At 42.1% G+C, this 16252-nt stretch overlaps 1 protein-coding gene across 8 annotated transcripts in view; it reads right to left on the reverse strand.

Moving 5' to 3' along the window:
* The window catches only part of rasal2 (RAS protein activator like 2), a 466188-nt gene that overhangs the window by 241709 nt on the left and 208227 nt on the right, over window positions 1-16252 (reverse strand). The window contains exon 1 of one of the 8 annotated variants that reach the window (XM_068037873.1): window positions 13411-13627. The exons of the other annotated variants lie outside the window; for them this stretch is intronic. Within the exon in view, the coding sequence (XP_067893974.1) occupies window positions 13411-13483 (73 nt within the window). The 5' untranslated portion in view covers window positions 13484-13627. Of the gene's footprint in view, window positions 1-13410; window positions 13628-16252 lie in introns of those variants that run through there. 8 annotated transcript variants of the gene reach the window in all.

The following is a 16252-nucleotide window of genomic DNA, read 5'->3' on the forward strand; positions in this document are numbered from 1 at the left end:
CAAACACATCCCATCAGATGATAACAAAAAACCCTAGTCAAGTTCAAGCTCTGTCCTGTGGTAAAAGCTTATTATGTAAAGGAGACAAGGCAATAGCCAATCAGCAAGAGCAAACACATCTCATTAGATCCCAGTGAAGGGACTCTGGCCAAAGATTCTTGTATTATTATGTCTGAAGCCATGGTTTATAAAACTGGCTGAAGAAAATATAAACATAAATGAAGAAAGCTATGATTGCCAATAAGAATGGATAACTGTGATGGAAAAAGTTGAATCACTGGAAAGAAATCAAATACATGCACACAAAGAGTCAATTGCGTAAACCATACCATGGGGCAGAATTCATCACCAAATTTTAGAACTACAAACTGACCATTTTTAATCAATCATCCACTCACTCATCATATGTGCCTGCAGTAGTCTTTTGATCCCATTTCTAGTGTTCAGTGATAACCTTCCCAGGTAAATTCTCAAAGTCTATTCCGCTTAGAACTCATCAAGCTTTACTAAAGTTGCCAATGTAAAACAATGTCGAGTTCATCAAATTTTGCAGTAAGTTGAAGCCAAGGGATCATGTGTCATAAGATCATTCAACACTTTCTTCCAACACTTACTGTATTCAACTGACGTCCTGGCATCTTATTGTGGGTTTGCTGTGTCGAACATGCTGCTTCAGCCAAAAAAAAAACAAAATAATAAATTGGAGGTGGGACAAAGAATTGGACTGTGGATTTTCATCTCACTTTTCTACACATCAGCTCAAAGTCAAATTTAACAATCTTCAATAATCATTCTGACGCTGGCATTTGTTTAAGTTAGATTCAGGAAAACTGGCGTCAATGAGATTTTCACTGCTAAGTCTTGTCCTTGATTTCATCTGTATATCTGGTCTTTCTTGGGCATACAAGTTTGCTGCCTGGATCAGGGAGCCGGATTTAGTTGCATAAATGCTGAGACCTGCCTCCCAGAATCAGATTCAAACAGGCATCAATATAAAAGAAGGTTTCAACTTTTAAAGAGTTTTCCAAATTTTTCAGTCTAGTTCATAAATGATCAACAAACATTCTCCACAATTTATCATCTGGGTCTCATAAGAATGGATGTGTTTCTCAGAATGGCTATGGGGTGAAGGAAAGGGAACTACTTGGTTTCTTAGCTGCCATTTCATGTTTCATATAGATAAACCTGCTGGTTATATTTTCTTCTGGTACTTATTAGAATTAAGCTGTTTGATGATAATAAAATGTTAGTAATGAGCAAAAGCTATTTCAGTAACTCTGGAAAAATTTCAAATCAAGAGTTTGTATCTAAATGTTGTCACTTACCCAACATCTCCATCTCCCTTATCTACCTGCCACACACCTATCCACAACACGTTTAACTGAAGGCCAGCCACTCATAAGAGGCTGCACATCTGAAATACCAGAGGACTTACGTGACAGGCAGAATAAATACACATAGTAGTCTTGACATAATTGTAAATCTGTACACAGGTCAATGATAGAAGCATCCTGCATTTAAATAGATTCAATTCTGGACAAATGAGCCTAAATTCACTACTTCATATTTCAAAAATTTGACAAAACGGCTTGTGTACACCAACAAAAGCAACATTGTGTCTAAATACCAGAATCAGTATTTTCAATCCTGGCCAACAGCCAGATATATTTTTCAAACAGATATTTTGTGCTGGGGGTCAACAAGGATTAATTATTGGACGTTTGTTGTGCAACAAAGTCTTCACCAATCAGAAGCTTATAGGATGGTTACCAGGCAAAATAATACAACAACTAATTTAAGCTCAAGCACTTGGCAGTGTCAGCTTGGATTGGTCGCACTCTCATCTCTGAATCATTTTCAGATGACTTTAAACTGAGGCCCCATCTGTCTGGACAATAAAAATCCCAACACACCAAAGAATGGGAAGTTCTCCAAATGTCCCAGTCAACATACTCCCTCAACCAATACCATCAATAAATTAACTACTCATTCACCTCATTATTGTTGGCGAGATCTTACTGTGCCCAACATTTCCAAAGTAGTTTATTCTGTGTGAAGTATTCTGGATGACTGGTAAGATGTACATAAATACACATTCTTCATTTATGCCTCTTGGCTGATATGCAGCATACAGCACTGCTCCAAGTGTAACCAATTAATCCACAGTAAAGGATTAATTTAGCATATATCAGAGTAGTTAACTTCAATGTAATGTTAGGAGTGGGAGTTATGATGCAAAAAAAGACTATAAATCATCTCAGTGTTGAGTGTTGTTATTTTCAGTGAGATCTACCAAAATATGTTATATTTTCAAACTAAATGAGGTCTCACAACAAATTAGAGTTAACATTTACATTTGCAACCAGTGCAAAAGATATTGCGCAAATTATCAGATGGTAACAGTTGCGTCTTCATCTATAATTTACAATGCTTGGAAAGTAAAAGTCTAAATTGGGTCAAGGCACAAAGGGACATAGGGGTAGAGTTTCACAAAATCATCCAAAGTAACAATGCAACCATAAAGGGAGTAAACAAAGCACTGGGGTTAATTCCATGAGCAATAGAATTGAAAAGCAGAGAAGTTACACTAAATGTCAGATCTTGGTTAGACTACACTTAGAATACTGTGCACAGTTCTGGTCTCCATATTACAATAAGGATACAGATGCACTGGAGTAGGTGCAAAAAAAGATCTACAAGGATACTATTTGGTCCTCATACAAGACCTTGGCCAAGCTCTCAGTTCGAATACTGTGTCCAGTTTTGGCCTCCTCACATGGTGAGTGATTTTGAGACTTTGGAATGGGTAAGAGGAGGGCGACAAAATTAAGGGAATATATTATGGACAACTCAACAGGTTGGGGGTACTGGGTTCACAATTTTAAGTTTTAATAGGCCAGATCTAGGTTAGAGGTCAGGAAGTGATTCTTCTCCCAGAAAATAGTCAACCTTTGGAACAGACTATCATTTCATGCAGTGGACGCTGACTTGCTGAAGTCCTTCAAGCGAAAGCTGGACCTGTTCCTGGCTGGAGCAACGATCGAAAGACAGGTACTGCACTGCAATATGAGGACCAGAGGGATCTCCTGGACTAGTTTTGATCGTGCAAATGGATGGGAGAGAAATTTGCCAGAGTTCTTTTACCAGCCTGACCTGGGTTTTAATTTGCTTTTTCAGCTCTCCCAGAACATCATATGATTTCAGGTGGGATGCGGAGACTATATATTGTGATACAATATCAATTCTTTAATACAGGTTGAATGGGCCAGAGAATCTTTAACTGTCCGTCATTGTTCGTTATTTTGTGTCTAGTGCCTTTCAAACCTCAAGAGGTCCTAAAGCATTTTAGAGCAAATTAAGTACTTTTGAAATTTAGTCACTGTTGTAGGCAAATGCAGCAGCCAATTTGCACACAGCTAGGTCCCACAAACAGTAATGAGATAATGGGCAGATAATGTGTTTTTTAGTGACGTTGCTTGAGAGAAAAATACTGGCCAAGACACCAGGGAGAACTCCCCTACTCCTTCAGATGGGTTTAGTTTAACGTTGCATCTGAATGGCAGCAATCTCTCAGGAGAAAGGTATCGTGATGAACAGAGGACTAAAGGCAAAGCAGTTGAAAGTTCAAAAGTGCAACTTTAAGTGACAGGCAGTTTTTCCTCAAAGAGAGATTAAATAAGACAATAACGGTATTCCTTTTTATTCAATTTATTCTACTTATTCAATGAAATTGACATTGCATTCAGTCCAAATGCAAAGCACCCATGCTATCCACCCCTGCAGGATACACATCAGATTCACTATTGACCTGTGTACATTTTCTGACATTAATGCTGCTTTTATCTCTACACTTGCACCATATCCTCCTGTACCTAGACAGGACGTGCTTTATGTATTTGCCAAAGTAAGGACTGGGGCCAGGGCAAGGCAAACACATATCATGCCAAAAATATTGCCCCATTAATTCTTTTTAACTTATTCATTCATGCGATGTGGGAATCGCAAGCAACGCCAGCATTTGTTGCCCATCCTCAATTGCCCGAGAAGGTGGTGGTGAGTTGCCGTATTGAACCACAGCATTCTTTAAGGTGTAGGTACATCCACAATGCTGTTAGGATTTTGTCTCAGTAACGATGAAGGAACAGTGATGTATTTCCAAGTCAGTATGGTGTATGACTTCGAGGGGAACTCAGCGATGGCGGTGGTCCCAAACGCTCGCTGCCCTTGGTGATAGAGGTCAAAGGTTTGGGACGTGCTGTCAAATAAGCCTTGGTGAGTTGCTGCAGTGCAATAGAAGGTACACAGTGCAGAAACACTGTGCTCGTTGTGCAGGAAGTGTATGTTTAAGGTGGAGGTCAGGGTGCTGATCAATGACTTCAGTTTTACTAAAACTCCTTAATGCCACACTTAATCAAATGTTGTCTTGATGTCAAGGGCAGTCACTCTCACCGCAGCTCTGGAATTCATCTCTTTTGCCCATGTTTGAACAAAGAACAAAGAACAGTACAGCACAGGAACAGGCCATTCGGCCCTCCAAGCCTGCTGCACTTCCGGGGACCGTATCCCTCTATTCCCATCCCATTCATGTATTTGTCAAGATGCCTCTTAAACGTCGCTATCGTACCTGCTTCCACCACCTCCCCCGGCAGCAAGTTCCAGGCACTCACCACCCTCTGTGCAAAGAACTTGCCTCGCACATACCCTCTAAACTTTGCACCTTGCACCTTAAACCTATGTCCCCTAGAAACTGACTCTTCCACCCTGGGAAAAAGCTTCTGACTATCCACTCTGTCCATGCCGCTCATAACTTTGTAAACCTCTATCATGTCGCCCCTCCACCTCCATCGTTCCAGTGAAAACAATCCGAGTTTATCCAACCTCTCCTCATAGCTAATGCCCTCCAGACCAGGCAACATCCTGGTAAACCTCTTCTGTACCCTCTCCAAAGCCTCCATGTCCTTCTGGTAGTGTGGCGACCAGAATTGCACGCAATATTCTAAGTGTGGCCTAACTAAAGTTCTGTACAGCTGCAGCATGACTTGCCTATTTTTATACTCTATGTCCCGACCGATGAAGGCAAGCATGCCGTATGTCTTCTTGACTACCTTATCCACCTGCGTTGCCACTTTCCGTGACCTGTGGACCTGTACGCCCAGATCTCTCTGCCTGTTAATACTCCTAAGGGTTCTGCCATTTACTGTATACTTCCCACCTGCATTAGACCTTTGGACCAAGGATGTAAAGAGGTTTGGTGTACACTCTTATGAGGAGGAAAGGAAGGGCATCCAAAACTACAGTTCTGTAGATGACTAAAAAAATAAAATTGAGATGAAAATAAAACAGAGAAAAGAAGCTTATGATACATGTCAGATTCATTATACAGTAAAGTCAAGCAGAATACAGAAAATGCAGAAAAGACCTGAAAAAGGAAGTTAGGTGCAAAGAGAACGCATGAGAAAAGGGAACACTAAAGCTTTTTCCAAACGCATAAGTAAAAGAACACTCAAAGGAAGGGCGAGGCCCATTAGGGACTAAAAATAAAATCTTATGAAGGCAAACGGCATGACTGAGGTACTAAATGAATACTTTGCATCTGTTTTCATAAAAGAGAATGGTGCAATTGTCCCAGTAAAGGAGGAGACAGTAGAGAAATTTGATAGGCTAAAAATAGAGGAAAGACTTAAAATGTTTGCAGCTTTCAAAGTAGAATGCATCCTTGGTTGCTGGGGGAAGCAAGACTGGAAATGGCCACAATCCTTCAATCCTCTTTTGACATGGGCGTGGTGTCAGAAGTCTGGTGGGTTGCACAGGTACACGCCTGTTCATAATCGGGGGAGCGATAAACCAGTTAACAGCAGGCCTGTCAACGGTAGGGAAACTTTTAGAAACCATAATTCACAATAAAATTGTAATTTGGGAAAACATAGGTTATTAAATGATAGCCAACATAGATTTGTTAAAGTCAAAGCATATCTGACCAACTTTATTGAGTACTTCAATGAAATAAGAGAGAAGGTTGATGAGGACAGTACAGTTCATGTTGCACATACAGACTTGCAAAAGGCATCTGATAAGGTACCACATTATAAACTTGTCAGCAAAATTGAAAATCATGGGACAAAGCAGTCTGTTTGATTGGCACCCTCCACCACCAGTACACAGTGGCAGCTGTGTGTACCAGCTACAAGATGCATTGCAGCAGCTTGCCAAGCTTCCTTCAACAGCACCTTCCAAATACAAAACCTCCACCACCTAGAAGGACATGGGCAGCAGACGCATGAAAGTGCCACCACCTGCAATTTCCCCTCCAGGCCATACACCATCATGACTTGTAAATATATCAGCGTTCCTTCACTGTTGCTGTGTCAAAATCCTGGAACTCCATCCCTAAGAGCACTGAGGGTGTACCTATACCACATGGACTGCAGGGATAGGCAACATGCTCACATCCCATCAATGGATAAAAATAAATAAACAAACACAGTGGTAAGAGACTGAAAGCAGATAGTAGTGATGAATGGTTATTTTTCAGACTGGAGGGAAGTGTACCGTGGAGTCTTCTAAAAGTTGGTATCAGGACCAATGCTCTTTTGGACATATTAATTGGCTGGACTTGGGTATAGGGGACAGAATTCCAAAGTTTGCAGATGACAGAAAACTTGGAAATGAGCAAACAGTGAGAAGGGTAGTAAGCCTTCAGGAGGACATCAAATAGTGATACATTTCAGATGAAATCTAATACACAGAAGTGTGAACTGATTCATTTTGGAAGGAAAAATGAGTGGCAATATAAACAAAATGGTACAACGTTAAAGGGGCTGCAAGAACTACACCTAGGGATTCGAATACACAAATCTCTCTGAGGCAGTTAAAAAAAAAATACAGGATCATTAGCTTTATAAATCGAGGCGTAAAGTACAAAAGCAAGGAAGTTATGGTGAACTTTTGCAAAGCTGATTAGACCTCAGCTGCAGTACTATGTTGAATTCTGGGCACCACATTTTAGGAAGATTGGCATGGCCTTACAGAGGGTGCAGAGGAGATTTACTAGAATGGTACGAGTTATGAGGGATTTCAGTAACATGAAAAGACGAGAGAGGCTAGGACAATTCTCTGTACAGCAGAGACAATTAAGGGGAGATTTAATGGAGGCTTTAATAATTTAGATGGGAGTCAGGGGGAAAGCTCTCCATTAGTTGGAGTCATACCTAGCGCCAAGGAGGATGGTGGACAATATCCAGACTTATGCTGATAAGTGGCAAGTAACATTCGCGTCACACAAGTGCCAGGCAATGACCATCTCCAACAAGAGAGAATCTAACCATCTCCCCTTGACATTCAATGGCATTACCATCACTGAATCCCCCACCATCAACATCCTAGGGGTTACCATTGACCAGAGACTGAACTGGAGTTTCTTTCTTTTGGGCCTCCTTATCTCGAGAGACAATGGATACGCGCCTGGAGGTGGTCAGTGGTTTGTGAAGCAGCGCCTGGAGTGGCTATAAAGGCCAATTCTGGAGTGACAGGCTCTTCCACAGGTGCTGCAGAGAAATTTGTTTGTTGGGGCTGTTGCACAGTTGGCTCTCCCCTTGCGCCTCTGTCTTTTTTCCTGCCAACTACTAAGTCTCTTCGACTCGCCACAATTTAGCCCTGTCTTTATGGCTGCCCGCCAGCTCTGGCGAATGCTGGCAACTGACTCCCACGACTTGTGATCAATGTCACACGATTTCATGTCGCGTTTGCAGACGTCTTTATAACGGAGACATGGACGGCCGGTGGGTCTGATACCAGTGGCGAGCTCGCTGTACAATGTGTCTTTGGGGATCCTGCCATCTTCCATGCGGCTCACATGGCCAAGCCATCTCAAGCGCCGCTGACTCAGTAGTGTGTATAAGCTGGGGGTGTTGGCCGCTTCAAGGACTTCTGTGTTGGAGATATAGTCCTGCCACCTGATGCCAAGTATTCTCCGAAGGCAGCGAAGATGGAATGAATTGAGACGTCGCTCTTGGCTGGCATACGTTGTCCAGGCCTCGCTGCCATAGAGCAAGGTACTGAGGACACAGGCCTGATACACTCAGACTTTTGTGTTCCATGTCAGTGCGCCATTTTCCCACACTCTCTTGGCCAGTCTGGACATAGCAGTGGAAGCCTTACCCATGCGCTTGTTGATTTCTGCATCTAGAGACAGGTTACTGGTGATAGTTGAGCCTAGGTAGGTGAACTCTTGAACCACTTCCAGAGCGTGGTCACCAATATTGATGGATGGAGCATTTCTGACATCCTGCCCCATGATGTTCGTTTTCTTGAGGCTGATGGTTAGGCCAAATTCATTGCAGGCAGACGCAAACCTGTCGATGAGACTCTGCAGGCATTCTTCAGTGTGAGATGTTAAAGCAGCATCGTCAGCAAAGAGGAGTTCTCTGATGAGGACTTTCCGTACTTTGGACTTCGCTCTTAGACGGGCAAGGTTGAACAACCTGCCCCCTGATCTTGTGTGGAGGAAAATTCCTTCTTCAGAGGATTTGAACGCATGTGAAAGCAGCAGGGAGAAGAAAATCCCAAAAAGTGTGGGTGCGAGAACACAGCCCTGTTTCACACCACTCAGGATAGGAAAGGGCTCTGATGAGGAGCCACCATGTTGAATTGTGCCTTTCATATTGTCATGGAATGAGGTGATGATACTTAGTAGCTTTGGTGGACATCCGATCTTTTCTAGTAGTCTGAAGAGACCACGTCTGCTGACGAGGTCAAAGGCTTTGGTGAGATCAATGAAAGCAATGTAGAGGGGCATCTATTGTTCACGGCATTTCTCCTGTATCTGACGAAGGGAGAACAGCATGTCAATAGTCGATCTCTCTGCACGAAAGCCACACTGTGCCTCAGGGTAGACGCGCTCGGCCAGCTTCTGGAGCCTGTTCAGAGCGACTCGAGCAAAGACTTTCCCCACTATGCTGAGCAGGGAGATTCCACGGTAGTTGTTGCAGTCACCGCGGTCACCTTTGTTTTTATAGAGGGTGATGATGTTGGCATCGCGCATGTCCTGGGGTACTGCTCCCTCGTCCCAGCACAGGCATAGCAGTTCATGTAGTGCTGAGAGTATAGCAGGCTTGGCACTCTTGATTATTTCAGGGGTAATGCTGTCCTTCCCAGGGGCTTTTCCGCTGGCTAGGGAATCAATGGCATCACTGAGTTCCGATTTGGTTGGCTGTATGTCCAGCTCATCCATGACTGGTAGAGGCTGGACTGCATTGAGGGCAGTCTCAGTGACAGCATTCTCCCTGGAGTACAGTTCTAGGTGGTGCTCAACCCAGCGGTCCATCTGTTTGCGTTGGTCAGTGATTATGTCCCCCGATTTAGATTTGAGGGGGGTGATCTTCTTGATGGTTGGCCCAAGAGCTCTCTTAATGCCATCATACATTCCTGTGATGTTTCCGGTGTCTGAGGCCAGCTGAATATGACTGCATAGGTGTTGCCAGTAGTCGTTTGCGCAACGCCTAGCTGTTCTTTGTGCAGTACTTCTGGCTGCTTTAAGTGCTGCGGATGTTAAATCGCTGGGGGCTTTCTTGTAGTTCAAAAGTGCAATGCGCTTAGCGGCTATGACAGGTTCCAGCTCTTCATTATGAGATTGAAACCAGTCTGCATTTCTCTTCGCACTTTTGCCGTAGGTGGTCAAAGCTGACTCATAGATGGCGTCTCTGATGTGGGCCCACTTGGTCTCAGCATCCCCTGTGGGAGTGTTTTGAAGGGCTGTTACAAGTGAATTTAGAAATTTTTGTAACAGCTGTGGGTGAGAAATTCTACCAGTAGACATATAAATACCATGGCTACAAGAGCAGGGCAGAGGCTAGGAATCCTATGGCGAGTAACTCACCTCCTGACTCCCCAAAACCTGTCCACCATCTACGAGGCACAAGTCAGGAGTGTGATGGAATACTCCCCACTTGCCTGGATGAGTGCAGCTCCAACAACACTCAAGAAGCTGCACACCATCCAGGACAAAGCAGACCACTTGACTGGCACCTCATGCACAAACATTCACTCCCTCCACCATCGGCACACAGTGGCAGCAGTGTGTACCATCGACAAGATGCACTGCAGCAACTCACCAAGGCTCCTTAGACAGCGCCTTCCAAACCCGCGACCTCTACCAACTAGAAGGACAAGGGCAGCAAATGCATGGGAACGCAAGTGCCCCTCCAAGTCACACACCTTCCTCACTTGGAATTATATCGCCATTCCTTCACTGTTGCTGGGTCAAAATCCTGGAACTCCCTTCCTAACAGCACTGTGGGTGTCCCTACCTGACATGGACTGCAGCGGTTCAAGAAAGCAGCTCACCACCACCTTCTTAAGGGCAACTGGAGATGGGCAATAAATGCTGGCCCAGCCAGCGACGCCTACATCCCATGAATGAATTTTTTTTAAACTGTTTCTACGGGCATGAGGGTTGGCAACCAGAGGACACAGATTTAAGATAATTGTAAAATAAGGGGGGAGGTGGCAAGAATTTTTTTAATGCAATGAGTTATGGGAATGCACTGTCTAAAAGGGTGAGGGATGGAGATACAATAGCAATTTTTAAAAAGGGATTCGATATTTACTTGGAAAAGAAAAATGTGGTAACATGGCACAAACTGACGCAATCTTTGCTGCGCGAATGTTACATAACAAAATTGCCTAACTTTCCTTCCTGCTTTCTATTCAACTGTAAAATAATAGAGTTACGTGTTTTGGAAAGCAGCAGCAACAGCAGGCCATGCACTTCTTCAAAAAGATACTTAAAATTTTTCAAACTAGTGCAACACAGTCTACAATATAGAACATTCAGAAATGCATTAATATTACTGCCATTACTTAAGCAAAGCATTGCTCTGCCACTGCATAACAACTGGTTCGCTCTTTGATAGTCTGGGGTATGGAGTGTGTGGAAAAATCTTACCGAAATAGATGATGCTGATTAGTTTCCCAGTTTCACACCAACTTCCTGAATGTCATACAAGTAAATCACATCTTTCCTGGTCCTTCCTTTCACAAGTTAATACAAGTCACTACCCAGTTGGTGTACAAGCAGCATTGTATCCTAGTGCAGTTGATCACACATCCTTTCAAAAGATGCACTGTCAAACAAATCCAGGATTGATGGGCAGTGCAGTCCTTCTGACACCAGTAGGACAAACACTTCTGTAGCTGGTCAGATGCCTCGAGAACACATTCCAAAAATTTCCAAACAGAATCACTGGACCTTCTGCTCCAACAGCCTCCTCAGTTGCTTGCACTGAATCCACACAATTAGCTGAATGTAACAAAAACCCACTCCATTCTTGGAAGGTCATTTCATAAACAGCAGTGCCTTATCTGTAGCAATTCCATTCACCCACTTGCTCAGATATTTTCACTGCTGTAGGACACTCACATAAATAGCTTTTTTATCGCAAAGTTTCAATGCACAATGTAAACTTGATACTTGATGTTTCCATCGGTTCAGCAGCAAACACATACAACCTGATCCAAAACTGCCAATTTTTAAAAATTGAAGTCCATCCTCCCTCGTCACAAGCCAACCTCTGGTTTTTGCAGGGGGAAATAGCAATAATTCTGTTGTGTGCTTCATGCCTAACTATATGAGTAACTGCCATGTCCTTATGAGAAAAGTAATGGCACCTATCACACATATGCACTAATACTCCTGCTGCTTTCAATTTTAGCAAAAGAGGCACAAATCCATTAACAATGTATTTCTGGAGGCAGTTCAACTGTGAGCAACACAAACCATGGATGTTCACCAAGAAACAGCAATTGTAAGAATGTACACTATCAGCAGAGATCACTATGGCCACAAGTGGGAATCCTAATGATTGCTCTTTGTTCTTAGCTAAGGATACTGTGATCAATGACAACATCCCTTAAGATTTAAATCTTGGATATCTTTATCTACACAGTTCAGTGCCACACCATGCAGTCTAGCAATGAGCCATTAAGGCAGCCCACAACATTTTGTGGACTGTTAAAAATGGAACATCATCTGTTGCAGAGTTAGTCACAAAGTACGACCTTCATGGTGCAGCCCATTTGCATGTATGTAAAAAGACCCAGCCATCTCCAATGGAGCACATTTATCTCCACTATATCATTATCAGTTTAAGTGAACTAATTCTCCAACATCAAAATATCTACAACAAACCTGGGAGAAAGCACAATCAACTTCCAATCCATATCTACCAGCCTCAGGAATAAGCAACAGATGAACAATGGCAACTAAAAGGGTCTGCTCATCCACTTGGTCAAGAAATGATGTAGCACATTTAAGAGACAGTAATGAAGAACAGGTGGGTCTCGAGTTAAGGAATGATAAGGGACAACATTTTTTGCATGTGTCTCAAAAAATTTGTTCAATAAAAGTTCTTCCTTATCTTGCATTTGTCTCCAGACTGAACTTTGTTTCAGTACTTTTCAAAAACCAGCCTTTTATGATATGCACAATTCTTTATGGAATTCCTTCCTTCCAGTGAGAAATTTTATGCTTGGCACTGAAAAGGAGGATGGCAGAGACCAATAACTCAGCATCCAGAGGGAGGCCTGTAGGCAAAAACTTGTTCTCTACCATCATGCGACATTCTTACACAGCGTTGCACCAAACTGTTTCCTGGGCATTCTTTTTGAAGGCAAAGCAGATATTTTGCACTTGCACCAAACTATCCAATTAAAACATTATTTGCCTACAGAACAACAGTGACAAGACTTCAAAAAGCACTTAAGTGACTGTGAAGTGTTTTGGCACAACTTGAAGACATGAAATATACTATATAAATTCAAGCAGTACTTTTCTTTTCAGCTCATGATCAACCCAGTTCCAGTGGAACTCAGATTGACATGCGCACATGCGCACAAACTGGACCAACTGACCAACAACTTGACAATAGTATACAGCACCAACAGAAATGACAAGGCCAAATAGTGCAAGGGAAGCAATGGTGCAAGGGAAGCAATTGCCAAACAGATTGGATTACATTTTCTGTTTGTACTTTCCACTGCCAAATAACTAGTTTAACTGATACCAGCATTTCAACCAGGAGCTCTTGGACTATCCTAGACATTCTTAGATGGTTAGTGTTTCAAATGAACACATTTTTCTCTTCATGATGCTGATTGACATGCTACGTATTACCAGTTGTTCCTTTCATCTCTTTTATTTGAATTTAGACTCCCAACCAAATCGAAATAAATGTGAATTCTTTATGGAGAAAAGAATTTCTACGACATCCAATTAGAGGAACCTACTCTTATTTTCCTACTGATTCTGGCGACCAAATTCTTGGGCAGTGATATATCACCATTTTCTCCCTTTAGACAAAAGCAAGGGGTCATCACTTGGAAATGCATGTAATGTCAGCGAATAATACTTCTCACCTGACTGAACCGTTGACAGACATTTGCACTGAAGTAGCATGAGTTTTAAATAGCAATTATCTTCAGTGGTCATGAAGTCACCAAGCACACCTTCAGCTCCAACCCTCAGGATCTCTCATGATATGATAATTGAAAAAAAACTAAAAAATGAAACTGAAGCATAGCAACTCAAAACACTGTCGCCTACGTAAGCAGAGAGTGAATATGTCCAGAACAAGAAGACGGAGGAGAGGAAGGCACCAGTCACATGACGGAACTGGGCAACCACACAGGATGTTTGAGGCAAGCAGTTGGCTTCTGGTGACAGCCACTTCTCTCTGGATTTGCAATACGAATAATGGAGAGGGGATGACTCCAGCCACCTGGTGATATTGGCATTGAGTCAAAACACACAAACGGATTTTAAAATACAGCAGCTATGTGTCTCAGCTCTACACTCCATACAGGACAGACGACAAACTTCAGATGCTAATACATTTGCTGACAGATTCACTCTTATTTGGTGATGAAGCAATTTCAGCTCTGAAGGAGACCATGACACAAACTCCTTTTTCTCAATTTGCATTTCCAAATCTTAACAAATCTACGTCCATTCAAGACATGCACAAATCCACTCCACATCACTCTCTTATTTAATTTGTCACCAAATTATGATATTTTGCAAAATATCTACAAATAAAAGCTCTACAAATAAAAAATGGCATTTCTGGAGTTATTTCTGAACTGATTTTTCTCAGATCTGCTAGTTATAAATTAGACAGACAGTGCGAGATTAGAAATCAAAATCTAATCAGGAAAATGCTCATTGGTCAAAAAACAATCAGCAAACAAAGGCTACTTACAACACATGCCTAACAGTGGGATGGCGGACCTTCCCAGGGAGAGATTTTAAGTGGGGGACGAGAATACATTCAAACACTCATTTTGTAAATCTGCATGAAGAATTGAAAGTACCAAAAATGTGTGCTCCAGCCAGCAAGTCTGAAAGAAATCAGTTTGTGCTCTTTCATCGTGATAAATCAAAATAACAGAAACAATATGCCAGACAGACTTACACAAAGGGGAACTCAGAACTTTTTCCCAGCACAAATTAAAGTCAAAAATTACTTTTCAACAGAAAATTTCCATGAAGCTGAAGCACTGTTCAGTTATCTTGTCTCATCAAATATGACTGTTGAATTTCTAGCACCTGCCAATCAAAGCAGTGCGATCCACACTACCCTATGGACAAAGTACTTCCTGGTATGGACAACAAAGGTTCAAGAGAATGACACACAGCTTTGAGAAGTATAACATAAATCCTTAAGAAGTAAGTGAGTAGTGTCAGATTTTTAAACCCTTTATATAGCCTCTCATTCAGTCTGTTCTTCTAATTCTGGCCTTCTGTGCCTGTCACCCTGCTTTTGTCCCACCAGTAGTGGCGAAGTCTTTCACTGCCTCAGTCCTACTTTATGCTAGTAACACACCAACCAGTGCATTTACCATTGAGCCATCTGGGAAGTTTTGCTGAAGACATACCTAAGTACAGGCTCAAAGATGATGTGGGATCCAAGTCTCCAAAGGGAATACCTGTTAATAATTTTCCACCATTCTCATGACATTACCTTATCGATGAAAGTTCCTAGAAGCCAAAGCATCAACTACATAAAGAAGCACAGCCGAATGACCCCAAGCTGTTCAATTAAGTACAGTCCTGTGATCTGTCTTCAAGTGAGATATTCTAATTCAATCAAAACAACATCTCCACAATGAAGCACTCCAATGTATGGACAAAAAAGCTTATACTCAGAACCGAATAACCACATTGGAAACTCCCACCAGAACTTCTTCACCCAAACACCTACATGAAGGGCAAAAGGGAGACCATGGTCTAATCCTGATAATTGTAAGTTGCTTACATAAAGTTACTTGATCACTGGAATTCAGATCAACAAAAGACAATTTGGAATTCCCAAGAGCAGACATAAATGTTTTTGTACGACAATGCAGCTACCATAAGAGCAATGGCCATGTGGGGCTGTAAGATTCTTTGATGCTGTACATTATGGAAGCAGGAATCTATATAACTTAGCGTGGCTGGGAGAATATATTGTTACTTTGCAACAATTAAAGAGAGGCTGAGGGGTTTAATCATCAACAGAAATACTAGACACAGAGCTTTTCTCATATCTAAAAGTGACCTTGAAGCAACTTCTCTGTCACTTGGTCTACAGTGAGAAATAATTCACATTAATTTCGATGCAGGTCAACTACATAAGGGACATGTTAGAATTCCTTTTTGAACAAATCAAAAAAACATTTCTGAGATTGAAATAGGACAGCCCTTAAATGGACCTATGGTTTTCTATGTTGGGACAAGACATGATCTGAATAATACTCCTAACAATATTTATGCAGTGTGAACCCAATCTTCACCATGCTACCAGAGAGGTGGCAAGCAACGGCAATGCATTTCCTTGCAGTGAAGAGGAACTGTAGCAAGATGGCAATCTCTAACACTCCAGAATGCCATCTGTAACATTGCAGAGCAGCACTGTCACAGCCCTGACTGCAGATTACTTCCCAATCTCTCACCAAAGTCCATGTTAAAAGCGGAATGTATCTTTATTTTAATCTCGTTGCCAGACCCCTTAAGTCTCGCTCACTTGGAGTAAAACGTCTTCACTCTGGTTTGGAAATGCCACCTACTCGAATATATCTCACATGTAAAAATAAACATAGCACCAGTTCTTTAACTGACATTACTTTTGCAACAAATAAATCTCATGCCTCACAATTGTGATTTAGTGTCCCCACAGCCATCATTCCAAAAAAGGACATCCTTTAAAACAAAGTGTAGAGA

The sequence above is a fragment of the Heterodontus francisci genome, chromosome 8 (genome assembly GCF_036365525.1).
Source record: "Heterodontus francisci isolate sHetFra1 chromosome 8, sHetFra1.hap1, whole genome shotgun sequence".
NCBI lineage: Eukaryota > Metazoa > Chordata > Chondrichthyes > Heterodontiformes > Heterodontidae > Heterodontus > Heterodontus francisci.